General features: G+C 37.3%; 1 protein-coding gene across 2 annotated transcripts in view; it reads left to right on the forward strand.

Annotated features, from left to right (window-relative positions):
* Window positions 1–12,077, forward strand: part of LOC139733271 (complement C3-like) — a 69,781-nt gene that overhangs the window by 14,885 nt on the left and 42,819 nt on the right. For both annotated transcript variants that reach the window (XM_071644111.1, XM_071644116.1), the window contains exon 4: window positions 5,458–5,510. In XM_071644111.1, the coding sequence (XP_071500212.1) occupies window positions 5,458–5,510 (53 nt within the window). The remainder of the gene's footprint in view (window positions 1–5,457; window positions 5,511–12,077) is intronic.

Here is a 12,077-nt window from a genome sequence, read left to right on the forward strand (position 1 = left end):
ATTGTACAAGACCTTTTCAGCAATTTACATCTTAAGTATTACTGTCAGTTCATTTGTTCTCGTTGTTGCCATGGCAATACATGGACTTTTGATAGCTAGTTGGAAACTGCTCAAGAAATGTTTGTATCCTCATGCTATTTGTTAAAGTGAACTTTGATAGATGGAGAAGACCAAATGGGATTAGTGCAAGTGGGATTATACCAAGCTGGATTATAACCAAGTGGAATTAGAACCAAGTGGTGTTAAACCGCAAGACCATAGGGGTTATTGAGAGGAATGCTCCTAGGAAGCATCTCCCAGTGTGGATTTGTTGATCCCTTCACGAATGTTAGGTGTCAAGCAGCCTTATTTTTTCATTGTGATTGGGTCCATGTCACTGTGACCCTGTAGACAAGAATGCAAGTGTGATGGGATTTGGTCTGATAAACACATTGAAAAGGGGGATTAAAAGCCGCCGAGGAAATGCAGAGTGATGAGGCTACAGCAGGGCCATGTTTCAGGAATGCATGGTCACTCCTTTTTACTGTTTCATATTGTATTCCATTGTAAAATGGTCATGCATGGTTTGCAGGTTTTCACATCACAACAGAGCTCTGTGTAGTCAAGGTATGATATCCCGGGAAAAGTTGACAGTGTCATGACAGATGCATCTATCTACTGTTATGACACTTTGATACTTCCTAGATGCTGTAGTATATTCCATCTGAAATAGTAATAATAAATGACATTTATATAGCACTTGATACAAAGGTTTTTTAGCACTTGTAAAGATGTAAAAAAAGCACATTTATATTGTCTAAAGATATATTGAAATTAACACAAAAGATACTTCAGTCATTCATTGAAGGTCCAATGTTTGACCGAACTGGTTGATGACATTGGATCTACACCAATGTGATTTCAAATTATTAGAAAGCGTGTAATTGCAATTTGATTTTAACCACTCTTGAATAATGTTAAAGTTTTATAGACACAGTATGAACGTTCAGGTGACATTTTGTTTAGGTGTATGTGACTCAAAAAGTTTAGTTTGATAGTGAAAGCATATTGCATGTGAAATTTTTGTAAACACTTCTTGAATGACATTTGAAGTCTTGTAGGTGATATTTTGTGTACGTGACTCCAGAAGTTTATTTTGATAGTAAACTTGTTATTTCTGTAAGACTGCCTGGGCTGACCCCTTGACTCTGACAAATTAGTGATTTAGTGCCCATCCTAGTTCTGTGTCACTGCTCCAGTTTTGCATGAAGGTATAAACAAGTCTAGTATCCTCTCTCCACTGGACATTTTCATAATGGCAAACGGAAGTAAGTATACAAGTATATCAATTACACAGAATCCAGTGACTAGTTTACTGACCGTTCTGATGATCACATGATGATCTTGTTGTTTTGTGGGAGACAACTTTATCTGAGGCTTGTGGTGATGAGTTAAAGGGACTCAAGAATTATTATCCATAAGGGATCTTTCATCTGGGCTCAGGTCCACTTGCGACTTTCTGTGACTTTTCTATGCTGAAGCAAATGCAGCGTGCACTGAATAATTGCTTAGTCCCTTTACTCTTTGAAGCTGGATACTACACAGAGCCCTGGTTAACATTACAAACAGTAGTATAAAATGTAGTAGTGTTTCACAATTGAGACATTTCTGCTAAAGTAGTAGTGGTGGTAACAGTATTTCTTCTCTATTCATGATGTCTTTTTTCTTTCCAGTAACCTGAATTTTCTAAACTAAAAGTAACTGCACTTTCTGCAGCAATCACCTATATAAAAAATTGACCCTTGACCCAAGCAACCCCCCATCCCACTTACAAACATTCTGCAGCCCCTGTTCCCCCTTGTACATTAGAAGGTGAAAACATGACTAGATTCAAATCTGCTTCAAATCAGCATGAAAACTGGAAGTAGGTTTGTACTTTTGACCCTAGCGGTAAATTTAGCTTGGAGTAACTTCAACACTAGAAGCACTAGGGGAGAGGAGAGAGTAAACCTTCACTTTGGCCATAGGGTCAATAATGCCTTAGAACTGTATGTGCCTCCTTCTAAACCTTGGATCCGGATGTCATGATTAAAATCACTACCCAAAACTGATTACTTGGTATTTTTGTCACAACAGACCTATTCTGAAAATTCATTTTGAATCCTTTCAAAACCTCTCTGAGTAATATTCGTAATAGGAGCGACAAACAAACAAAAATCACTGGCAACAGTAAGTTAAAGTAACATCCATTGCAGAGGCAATTACAACTGCAATACTTATCGGGTATACAAAGGAATGAAAAGTATTCCAATAAGCACATTACAAAGTGTAGTTTGCAAATGTGAGAGAGATTCAGTGATGAAAAGGCAGGGAAATCAATGGATAGATAGATGGATAAATTAAAGGAAAAAGAGAAGGAGAGATAGAGCGGAAGAGAGAGGAAGGAAGCAGTTGGGGTATTATTATTACCTTTTATTTTTAATACTTCCTCTTTGTGTTTACATGAGGAAGTGATAAAGCTTGTATTCCGGTGACCATTCAGACATGGCAGGGAGCTTGCGTCTACTCTTTCTGTTCCTCACCGGTTCAGGTTACAAAAATTATTGCTGACTGTGTCACAGAAATTAGCAAATGTGTCGTGTGTTTGTCTATCTTGAATATGGCTAACGGTATCCAGCATAAGTATTGAGTACACTGCTTAGTTTATCCTTTAAACTGTAATTTCTGGTACTTCACACCATTCATTTTTATGGAAAATATGAATGATATGTCAGTTGGTGCATTGCTGTTTGTGAAAGCTCATAAAATGAACAGTGTGAATCCACTGCTTTTGCTGCATATCACTCTGACCATCAAGAATTGGCCTTCAAGAGTTGACCATCAAGGAGTAGTCCACTTTGATATCAGGAGGTAAACAGGATATATGGTCACTGTTGTTAGCATGTGGTATGGTGATATAGTATGTATGTATGTATGTATGTATATGAAGATACTATCAACAATCTTATTCAGCCCCTGGCAATTGTGTGTGCATGGTCAGTACTTTGAAACAAGTCAACATAACTGGGTACGATCAAATTGTACATTTAAGCCTAAGATTTTAATGTGTAGACTTGACACATACTGATTTTTTTTTTCATCAATGCCAGCTGAAGGAATAGGCTATTTTATAAGTATTTAAATTCACCCTTGTTTTCGTGGTTATTTTTTTTTCTATTGTGCTGTCTTCCCTCTTGATTTCCTCACACTTTTGCCCCATCTTCTTTTCAGCTCTGTGCATATAGTAGGCATCTCGCTTTTCAACTTCATGCTCTAGTCACTCTTTCTGTTTGATCTGTCTGTCCATTTCTCCCTCTGACATTTGTTCACATTATAATCTCCCTTTTGTCTTTTCCCATTTTCCATTTCTTCCTCCCACTATGTAAATGCAAGCACACACATTATCCAGCTAGAAAGCCTCCTACTCTCTCTCCCTTTTATCCCAGTCACATGACTCCTTCCCCACTTTCCCCCTCGCTCTCTTGTCTGTCATGGGCCTCACTGCCTGCCTCTCGGCCTGCCTCTGTGCCTACCCTCTGTCCCTGTTCCGAAAATTATGTCTTATGTATCGTCAGACAGGACCACATGATTGGTGTGGGAGATGGTGATGTCACAGGTGCGTAAATGTTCGGCCTGCCTGGCAGTGGAGCACGATTCCTGTGCCTCCCTCTTAGCTGCACAACATCAACATTCTGTAGCCCCACAGTCCTCCTTTGTTGCTGGTTAAGGGGCACATCTCCCAATCTCCTGTGTTTAAAGAGGTCATATGGTTGAAGTGCTCTCACTGTCAAGGTCGTGACCCCATAGTGGAATATCTGCTGATGACTGGGTGGTATTTCATCACTAACTTAGTAGTATATACCATGTATCAGTCACTCTCCATCCCTTTCTCTTTCTTATTTCAGGCCTACAAGGCATTTCCTCATGAATCAGAGAGTATAATGTAGATTTTGTTTTTGTTTTTGATGTGGAAAGCTACAAAATGTATATAGGGTGCTCCCTCAAAGTGGCATTGTATGGTTTGCGTTACTGCACAAAACATATAAATTTACTAATGATGATGATTATAGCTTCCCACTCCTTCATGTTATGTGCCAATGACTATTATAGTGGAGGAAATTACATTTTTTTTCACACCCAATTACTCACCTACTTAAAACAAAGCAAGGCTCAGTCACAAATTCCACTGATATTCATTGAAGCAGGTACTTTTACTACTAATACACCTGATTACACATAAAAGGGTGTTCAGTACTTGTGATAATAATAGTACTAATAAAAAAAAAGAAAGCAACGTATAGAGTGCTCTTGAATGTGTGTAGTTCATTTTTTTTGTGTGTGTGTGTATGGAACTCACTACTTTACCTCAGTTATCATTTTTCTCCTGTTTTCATGTCATGATATTTAGGGATACTCAAGTAAAGACAAAGTGAAACATAATGAAAATAGATCTTTGCATTCCATGTTGTCTGTGGCATAATATTACAGTGTATCAATCTCTGCCGTTGACTTTCATTTTCATTTTCAAAGAAATAAGATTATAAACACTTTAAAGAGGAAAAGTAGTGAGGATGATACATTGATTTATGTTATGCACATCATGTTAAAAGAAGACAAAGTAACCCGGTAGGTGACTTCATTTCTTTGGCATGGATAGTACCAGTGGTAATACATTACAGCATTTTCACAGGGATAAGGAAAAATTGTTGTGAAGGACCTTGGATAGAATTCTTTGTACAGACCTCTGTAATCTATTTAGCAGAGATCCACATGTCGTTGGTCTGAAGTTATTACATTGAAAGCAAAGTATTCATGTTTCTTTTTTGTCTTGTTGTTCATGGTTACATTTGTACATGTGGGCATGACAAATGCTACTAGTGTGAACATGACAAATGCTTCCAGTGTGAACATATTGTAAATTCTCACTATGTGATGCCTCCCAACATTCATAGGGGATGGTTGCATTGTCTTCCTTCCCTAAATTTAATTTCCAGAATCTGGGTGCCGACTTACCCTGTGACCTCTTAATTCATATATTATGTCCATTGGGATTCTTTTCCTCAAACCCTCCCCTCCCCTACTTTGTTTCCTGTAGATTTTTACACTCCGCTTAACTCATTCAGGACCAGAAACCTCCTATAAGTTGTAATTTGTGTAAAGTTCAATTGTGTCTGTATTCTGGCATTATATATTTACCTAGAATCTTTGTCAATGTTTATATTTCTTTGTCCAGCAATGAAGAGATTAATTAATTCCATTGGATCAGTATTTCAAGGTATAACTGGATATTACAAAAATTAAGAATCTTGTTATGGCTTGGGAGATTAGTCTGTTTTCTAGTTGTTATGGTTTATATGGTGGAGTCTGTGATCAAACCTTTAAAGTTTGACAGGAAAAGCATGTGACGAACAATGCCTTTTTCTCTGTTTGTCATTCCAGTGAAAATACGTGTGGTGGCAGTTGACCAAGAAATGAGGCCTTCTTCTGAGCTGGTAAGTCTGGAAAAATGTTTTGATAGTGATGAAACTGCAATTGTAGTAGAGGGCTCAAGAAGAACATGTCACTACAATTTTGTTTGTCCTCTCACAAAGTGCATTTTTCCTTTCGCAGGGAGATTGGATTGACATGATGCACCAACAACAGCATTATAGCATGCTACTCTTTTGTCAATGGTAGTGGTGGTGTTACCAAGCTGGAAGGGGAGTGGTTTTAGCCGCCAGATAGCCAGAGAATGTTTTGTTTTTTGTTTTTTTATAGTTTTTTTTTTTTTTTTTTTTTTGGGGGGGGGGGGGCATGAAGTCATGTTGAAGCACAAACAGGATAAGATTTTATCTGTACAATTATGTCAGAATATTCTTGCTGTCAATTGTGAAAGGTTTGCATTTACATCTGTTCTCAAAACAAAAGTAAAAAAAAAAGTTGCAATATGATGAAATTTTGATGTGGCTAGAAACCACTGTCTTGATTCACAGAAATGTGACAAATTATGCCACTGAAGGGGAAGAAGTGGGATTGTCCCCAACATGTTGAGCATGGTCTGTGGTAGCAGGTGCATTGTAAGTTGATCTTTAGATTAATGTGTAAATCTGTTTCTGGGCACAGACATAAGAGTTATACAGTTTGTGGGTACCACTGGAGTACCATTACTGTAACTTGTATTCAGAACATTTATTTACCGGTAGTCATATTCACTCAAATTTTGCAAAGCAGGATTTGTAGAAGGGACTAATTGCAAACTGTATCCTTACAGTAATATTCTAACGTAATCGTAATTCTATTGATCAGGAATTTCAAGTGAAAAAAAACCTTTTGTGTATATCAATATGTATGCAACAATATGCAAAAAGACAAAAAAAAAAAAGAAGAAAAATAGTTAAAATCTCAGTAAAACTGAGGGAAATTAGGATAGAATATTTCAAGTTTTTGTTAATTTCAAGTCCCCCACTTTCTGGATGTCAATTCATCGACAATATTTGATGTTACAGTAATGTAACTATCCAGAATATGTCAAAATGAGTACCAATGTAAGTATGTGAATTTCCCCATTTCCACGTGAAGTATACCTTCACTTACTAATTCACTGGACAAAAAGGTAAAAATTTCCAATCTGAATCTGAAAATGCAAATTGGGACTTGTAAACTTTTCTTTTTAATTCATTAGAATCATTCTGTTTGTGGGCAAGTCCAAGATAAGGTCCCCTCAGAAGGCAAAATTTCATCTTTGCTCAATATTGACATGTTTGGTATCATTTTAAAGCTTATGAGTTGAAGTTTTGGTTTCCGTGAAGGAAAAAATGATATTATGTAAATTTATGCAAATTTCAAGGGCTTCATTTGCATAAATGTGAAACACAGCGTTACGTATGGGACATTTATAAAAATTCATATTAATTTGAAGGAAAGCAAATAATTGATTAATATGTGGACATAAGAAGTTCATCACATAGTTTAACTTGGTATGAAAATTTAGGGATTATGCAAATGATTATGCAAATTAGCTCGTGTCCTATCATGAGATGTCCCATACGTAACAAAATGAGGTCATTTTTTTAGGTTTTTTCTGAAATTGCTACGGTTATTTTAATGCCCTTTTGGAAAGTTCTAATTTATTGTTTAGAGAAATTAAATACCAGAGAAAAAAGAAAAAAAAGTAACAGAAATACTTTTTATTAGGCATTGAAATAATGTTACGTTTGGGACAAATGCGTTACGTATGGGACATCCTCATACATATTGCATGTGAATGCATGTAGCTAGCTGGGAAGGTCCCTCAGTACACAAATGGTCAATCATCCTGAAGAAAGCATCCCAACATTGTAGCTACTTTTTGAGTTATAGACACTTGAAACAATACATGAACTTGACCGAACAATTTTCAGAAAGGGGAGGGGAAAATGGCAAAATTATTACACAATGAAAAATCAGCATTAAAGGGATGGTATAGTTTTTTGTAGAAATTGGGATTCAGTTTTCAACATTTAAAGAGATGATTGGAAACCAATTATACGAATTACTTAAGAGCATAAAATCCTAAGACTAGAGGAATTCAAAGTTTATGTGATGGAGATCCAATTTGAAATGGTTGTGATAGTATATATATAGAAGAAAAAAAAGTAAAATGATTTTTTTTTTATTGCAAGTGATACACAAATTGTCCTTATTCAGTTTTCAGTAGTAGCCACAACAAACGTCATGGGTATACATACTGAGTTGTGACTCGAATCAATGACCTGACTGCTAGACAGACATCATATATCTACTCGATCACTGGGGTTCCACGCAGCAGGTATTGCTTATTTATTAAACTTAATATTTCTTGTGTCAAGTTGTTTTTTATTGAAACTAAATGGCAAACTGCCCATCATCAATGCAAGTAAACACTTTAAACTATTCAATTTTTCAGTAGTAACTATCCTGATAAAAATAGGGCATACTTGTACATACTCAGGTTGGTCATAGAAAATATAGAATATGATTGAATGTGATTATGATGGTAAATATCTGGGGAATATTGTTCCCTTGTCAATCTGGATCAGTATTTGAGTAATTTCAACTGATTCCACCTCAATAATTATGCAAAAATTTGTTTAAATGGGTATTTTGCAAAATTATTTTGCAAAATACCCATAAACATGGTTCTCCACACACTAAACGAATGGGGAACAAAGGGCATGCATACCCAGGTTGGCCATAAAAATATAAAAATATGATTGAATATGATTATGATGGTGAATATTTGGGGAATATTGTTTCCTTGACAATCTGGATCAGTATTTGAGTAGTTTCAACTGATTTTACTTCAATAATTATGCTAAATACCCATAAACATGGTTTTCACACACTAAATGAATGGGGGACAAACTGTCCCATACGTAACTGTCCCATACGTAACACGTCATGTCTGTCTTTAATTAGAACCTGTAATTAGAGCTTTTTGCCTAATGACATGAAACTTACCTGTGATAATCTCGAGTGTTGTGACTTTCATCACAGTGAGTTACAAGTTGTAGAATGAAATACTTTCAGAGAGTTTTGAGGTTGAAAAAAATGTTCAAAAAAACAAAATTTTTCTGGTCCCATACGTAACGGCACATATTTTCTCTTCTAGAATATAATTGTCAAGGTCATTTTTCTCAATTTTTTACATGATTATACTTCTTCTAGATATCAATCACCATGATGAAGTTCAATATGATCAAAGGCCATTAACACTATTTTTCAGGTCATAAAAGTCTCTGAATGTCCCATACGTAACGTGCGCGTTATCTTGGACTTGCCCTTGTATGGTTTCTGATGTACATGTATGTTTGTCCATTCCTGTACATTGCCCATTATCTTTTACACTGATCTTGAAGTGATTAAGTAAAACTTTGTTGAAATATTTGACAATTTTACAGGCCTTTGAGGCATTCAAGAGCTTCACTGTGTTGATTGTCTCTAACTGGTTGAATAGGTCATTCATTATTCTTGGGACTAAAGAGTCTGTGGAATAATTTGCATTTTTCTGGTGATGTTTGTAACTTTTAACAATTGCCAGTTGATGTGTTTTATATTCTTAAAAAAAATGAAAAAAGCCTTCATGCACTAGTATCCAACTATGATAAAATATGTACTGAATTGTAGGAGAGTGAATGGATTAAAGGGAACTTAGATGAGCATCAATGCTAACCCAGTCAGTCAATTAAGGCTTTGGAAAAGAATTCAATCTTTCCATTCTGTTTCTGTTCCAGCTTCAGTAAGGTCATTGATTTTGTCCGAGAATAATTCACTCATGTGTGCCACAGCACTGAGTTCATAAGGGGTGATAATATTCTGGAATGCAATATTTTGAGTGGAGAAGAACTTGTAGGTTATCTGTCAAGCATAGTCGATGTGAATTTAGTTTTTGATGAAAATAAATGAGAAATTGTGGAGCAATACCTGATAAACCGTAGTACAAATGTAGCTTTGGAGATGATTTTTGATAGTGTAAATTCATTTACCATTACCGCAAGTGTCCAAATAATAAATATATATGTCAGACAAATATCACAAACTTCACCAGAGAATAGTTGAATAGAGATTGCTCTTGAAATTTTACATTAGTACTATTTGGGGCTCTAGGGCTTATTTTATTATTATCTTTTTTTTTTGTCTAGTTGCATTTGGTTTAATAAATGTGTAGAAAATGTTGTAGATGAATCTTGTTTGAGATGGCTTTTGCATGAGAAGAATGTTCAGTGGAATGTTCAGTCTTGCATATCAATTGTTGTCAATTTTAAACTGTAGTGATCTTCTCCTTGAGTTACATGCAAGTTGCTCACTGCTGATAGATGGAGTCAACTGTGCTCGAAAGGAGCCCAGACAGCGTGGGGGGCTGTGTCGCGCAATGTCTGCTCGTAGCATTGAGAGTCAGTCAACCAGGCGAGCGTCTTGGCTTTTCAGCGCAGCTTCACTGGCGGCAACAATCTCCCGTTTGCCTCCATGAAGGATGCCATCCAAACATAGTTACCTGCAGCTGTGGAACTCCTGTTTGTGCTCTGGGGCATGTCTAAGTCAGGACATACAATGCACATAATATCTGTGTGTCCCTCTGCCATGGTCTCAGGTGCCCCCGAAATGTGGATTAACCTGTCATCTCTATGCAGTGTGTCACCTCAACATGCTCGTTAAAATCGGTCTAGTCATTGGAACAAGAAGAGGGGTGGGGGGGGGGGGGGGTGGGGAGAGGCATGTGAGAAAAGTTCTATCAACTCAAACAAGTGTTTTCCTGAGCTCTCTCCTCTCTCTCTAGCAAAGATATGGGAAAAGTCAATGAATTAGTAGGGGTGCTCATTAGTGACTTGAAGGCTATGTATGTTGACAACATGTATAATGTAATGAGTAAGAGCTGCTCCGAAAGGGTGTCATATTTCTCTGGAGTGTGACTGAGTAGTTGTGGAGGAGCAACTGTGTCCACTCAAAGACTAGAAATTAATGTCTGGGATATCCTATGCCATGGTCCTACTCGTTGAGTTCATCAAAGGTGCAGACTTGGTGCGGAGCGTCATGAATGCCTGTCAGTGCATGCATGCTGACTTCTGTCGAGCAGAGTGCCGGTGGGTCCGCGGAGTTGGGGAAATAAGCACCAGTGGTCCATTGATGACTGTGTGATGAAAGTGCAAGCATGTATGATCATATGCCCCTGTCATGTCTCTGTTTAGAAAGCTGTGATCACAGGCTTTTTTTCATTCCCGGGGGCCTACAGACTGTTGCCACTACTCTGCCACAGTTGCTGAAATTTGTGGAGGCAATTGTGCACACTGGATTCATTTGCGCAGTAAAATGTAGGCCTATATTTTGTCATGACCCCACTCATTCCGTATTATTAGTTTCAAGTAAAATGTTTTTGAAGACCATGGCCCCATTTTATCAAAAGATAGATCGATTGTAAATTCCCTTACCACACAGGCTGGCATAGGCAAATATGATAGAATCAATCATATAATCAATCATAACTCTGCATTAAACAGGGCTCATACATATGTTTTGAATCAAAGATGATGGATGTTTAGATGTAGGCCTGAATATAAGAGCCTGTATTTCTGTTCAACTTTGCCCATTAAAGATGTAGTTCAGATTATTGTTTCTCGTAGGCAAAGACACAGGATTGCATGTGATGACCAATTTAGAGCTAGTGTGTGGACATGGATGAAACATTACTTTTTGAAATGCAACTTAAATTTCCTTTTGGTTCGGGGGGTGGGGAGTGCAGTAACTGTGGTTGTCACCCAATATAGATCTGTCTATACTTGTTCTGCTTTTCTCTTTTCTATAGAATTCCAAGACAATCCTCTGAACAACTTGAACAAAAGAGATTAGGCACAGTCTCTGCTTTTTCATATCACACATGCTTTTTTGCGTGTTTCTGTGTGATGTGGAGGATAACTTTAGGTATTGGCAGTCTCATGTTTTGCCACATGAGATAGCATGCTGTGACAGACTTAGTCACAAAAGATATGCAAACCTGGAAAATTCCAGCTATAACAAAAACCCAATATGCTGCATCCATTTTTTTCTTAATGGCATTGTGGGCTCCCTGTTATCAGGTTCTCATTATGATGAACCTGAATGTTGACCCAAGCATCGTAAACCCAATTAGATTAGTAAGACTCCATGTAACCTAATTCTCCCCAACTGTTGTGTCCTTGACACTATTTCTCTGGACTTGTGCTGTACTTGATGTTGAGGTATCCTACTACTTTCCAGTCACACAGTAGAAGCATATAGGGGCCTAGGTCCATGGTAGAAGCTTGGCTTGTGATTCAGACTTTGTAGGTATAAATGTACATGCATGTACCTGTACATGATTGTGAAAAATTCTCACACCTGGGCCCCGTTGCTAGAAACTTTGTGTTTAAACGCAACTTGCAACTGATTGTCACTGGCCAATCAAAATCATTGTTGCATGCATGTCTTCTTAATAGGGCACACCCTGAGCCAATCAGAATGGTTATTTCAAAATTAGCAATTATTTGCAATTGATTGCAACTTTCTTGCAACTGGGCCCAGGTAGTGTGGGAATACCATGCAGTGGGAAG

Source organism: Diadema antillarum, unplaced genomic scaffold (genome assembly GCF_040938485.1).
Source record: "Diadema antillarum isolate AM-2024a unplaced genomic scaffold, OU_Dant_1.0 scf00000024, whole genome shotgun sequence".
Lineage (NCBI taxonomy): Eukaryota > Metazoa > Echinodermata > Echinoidea > Diadematoida > Diadematidae > Diadema > Diadema antillarum.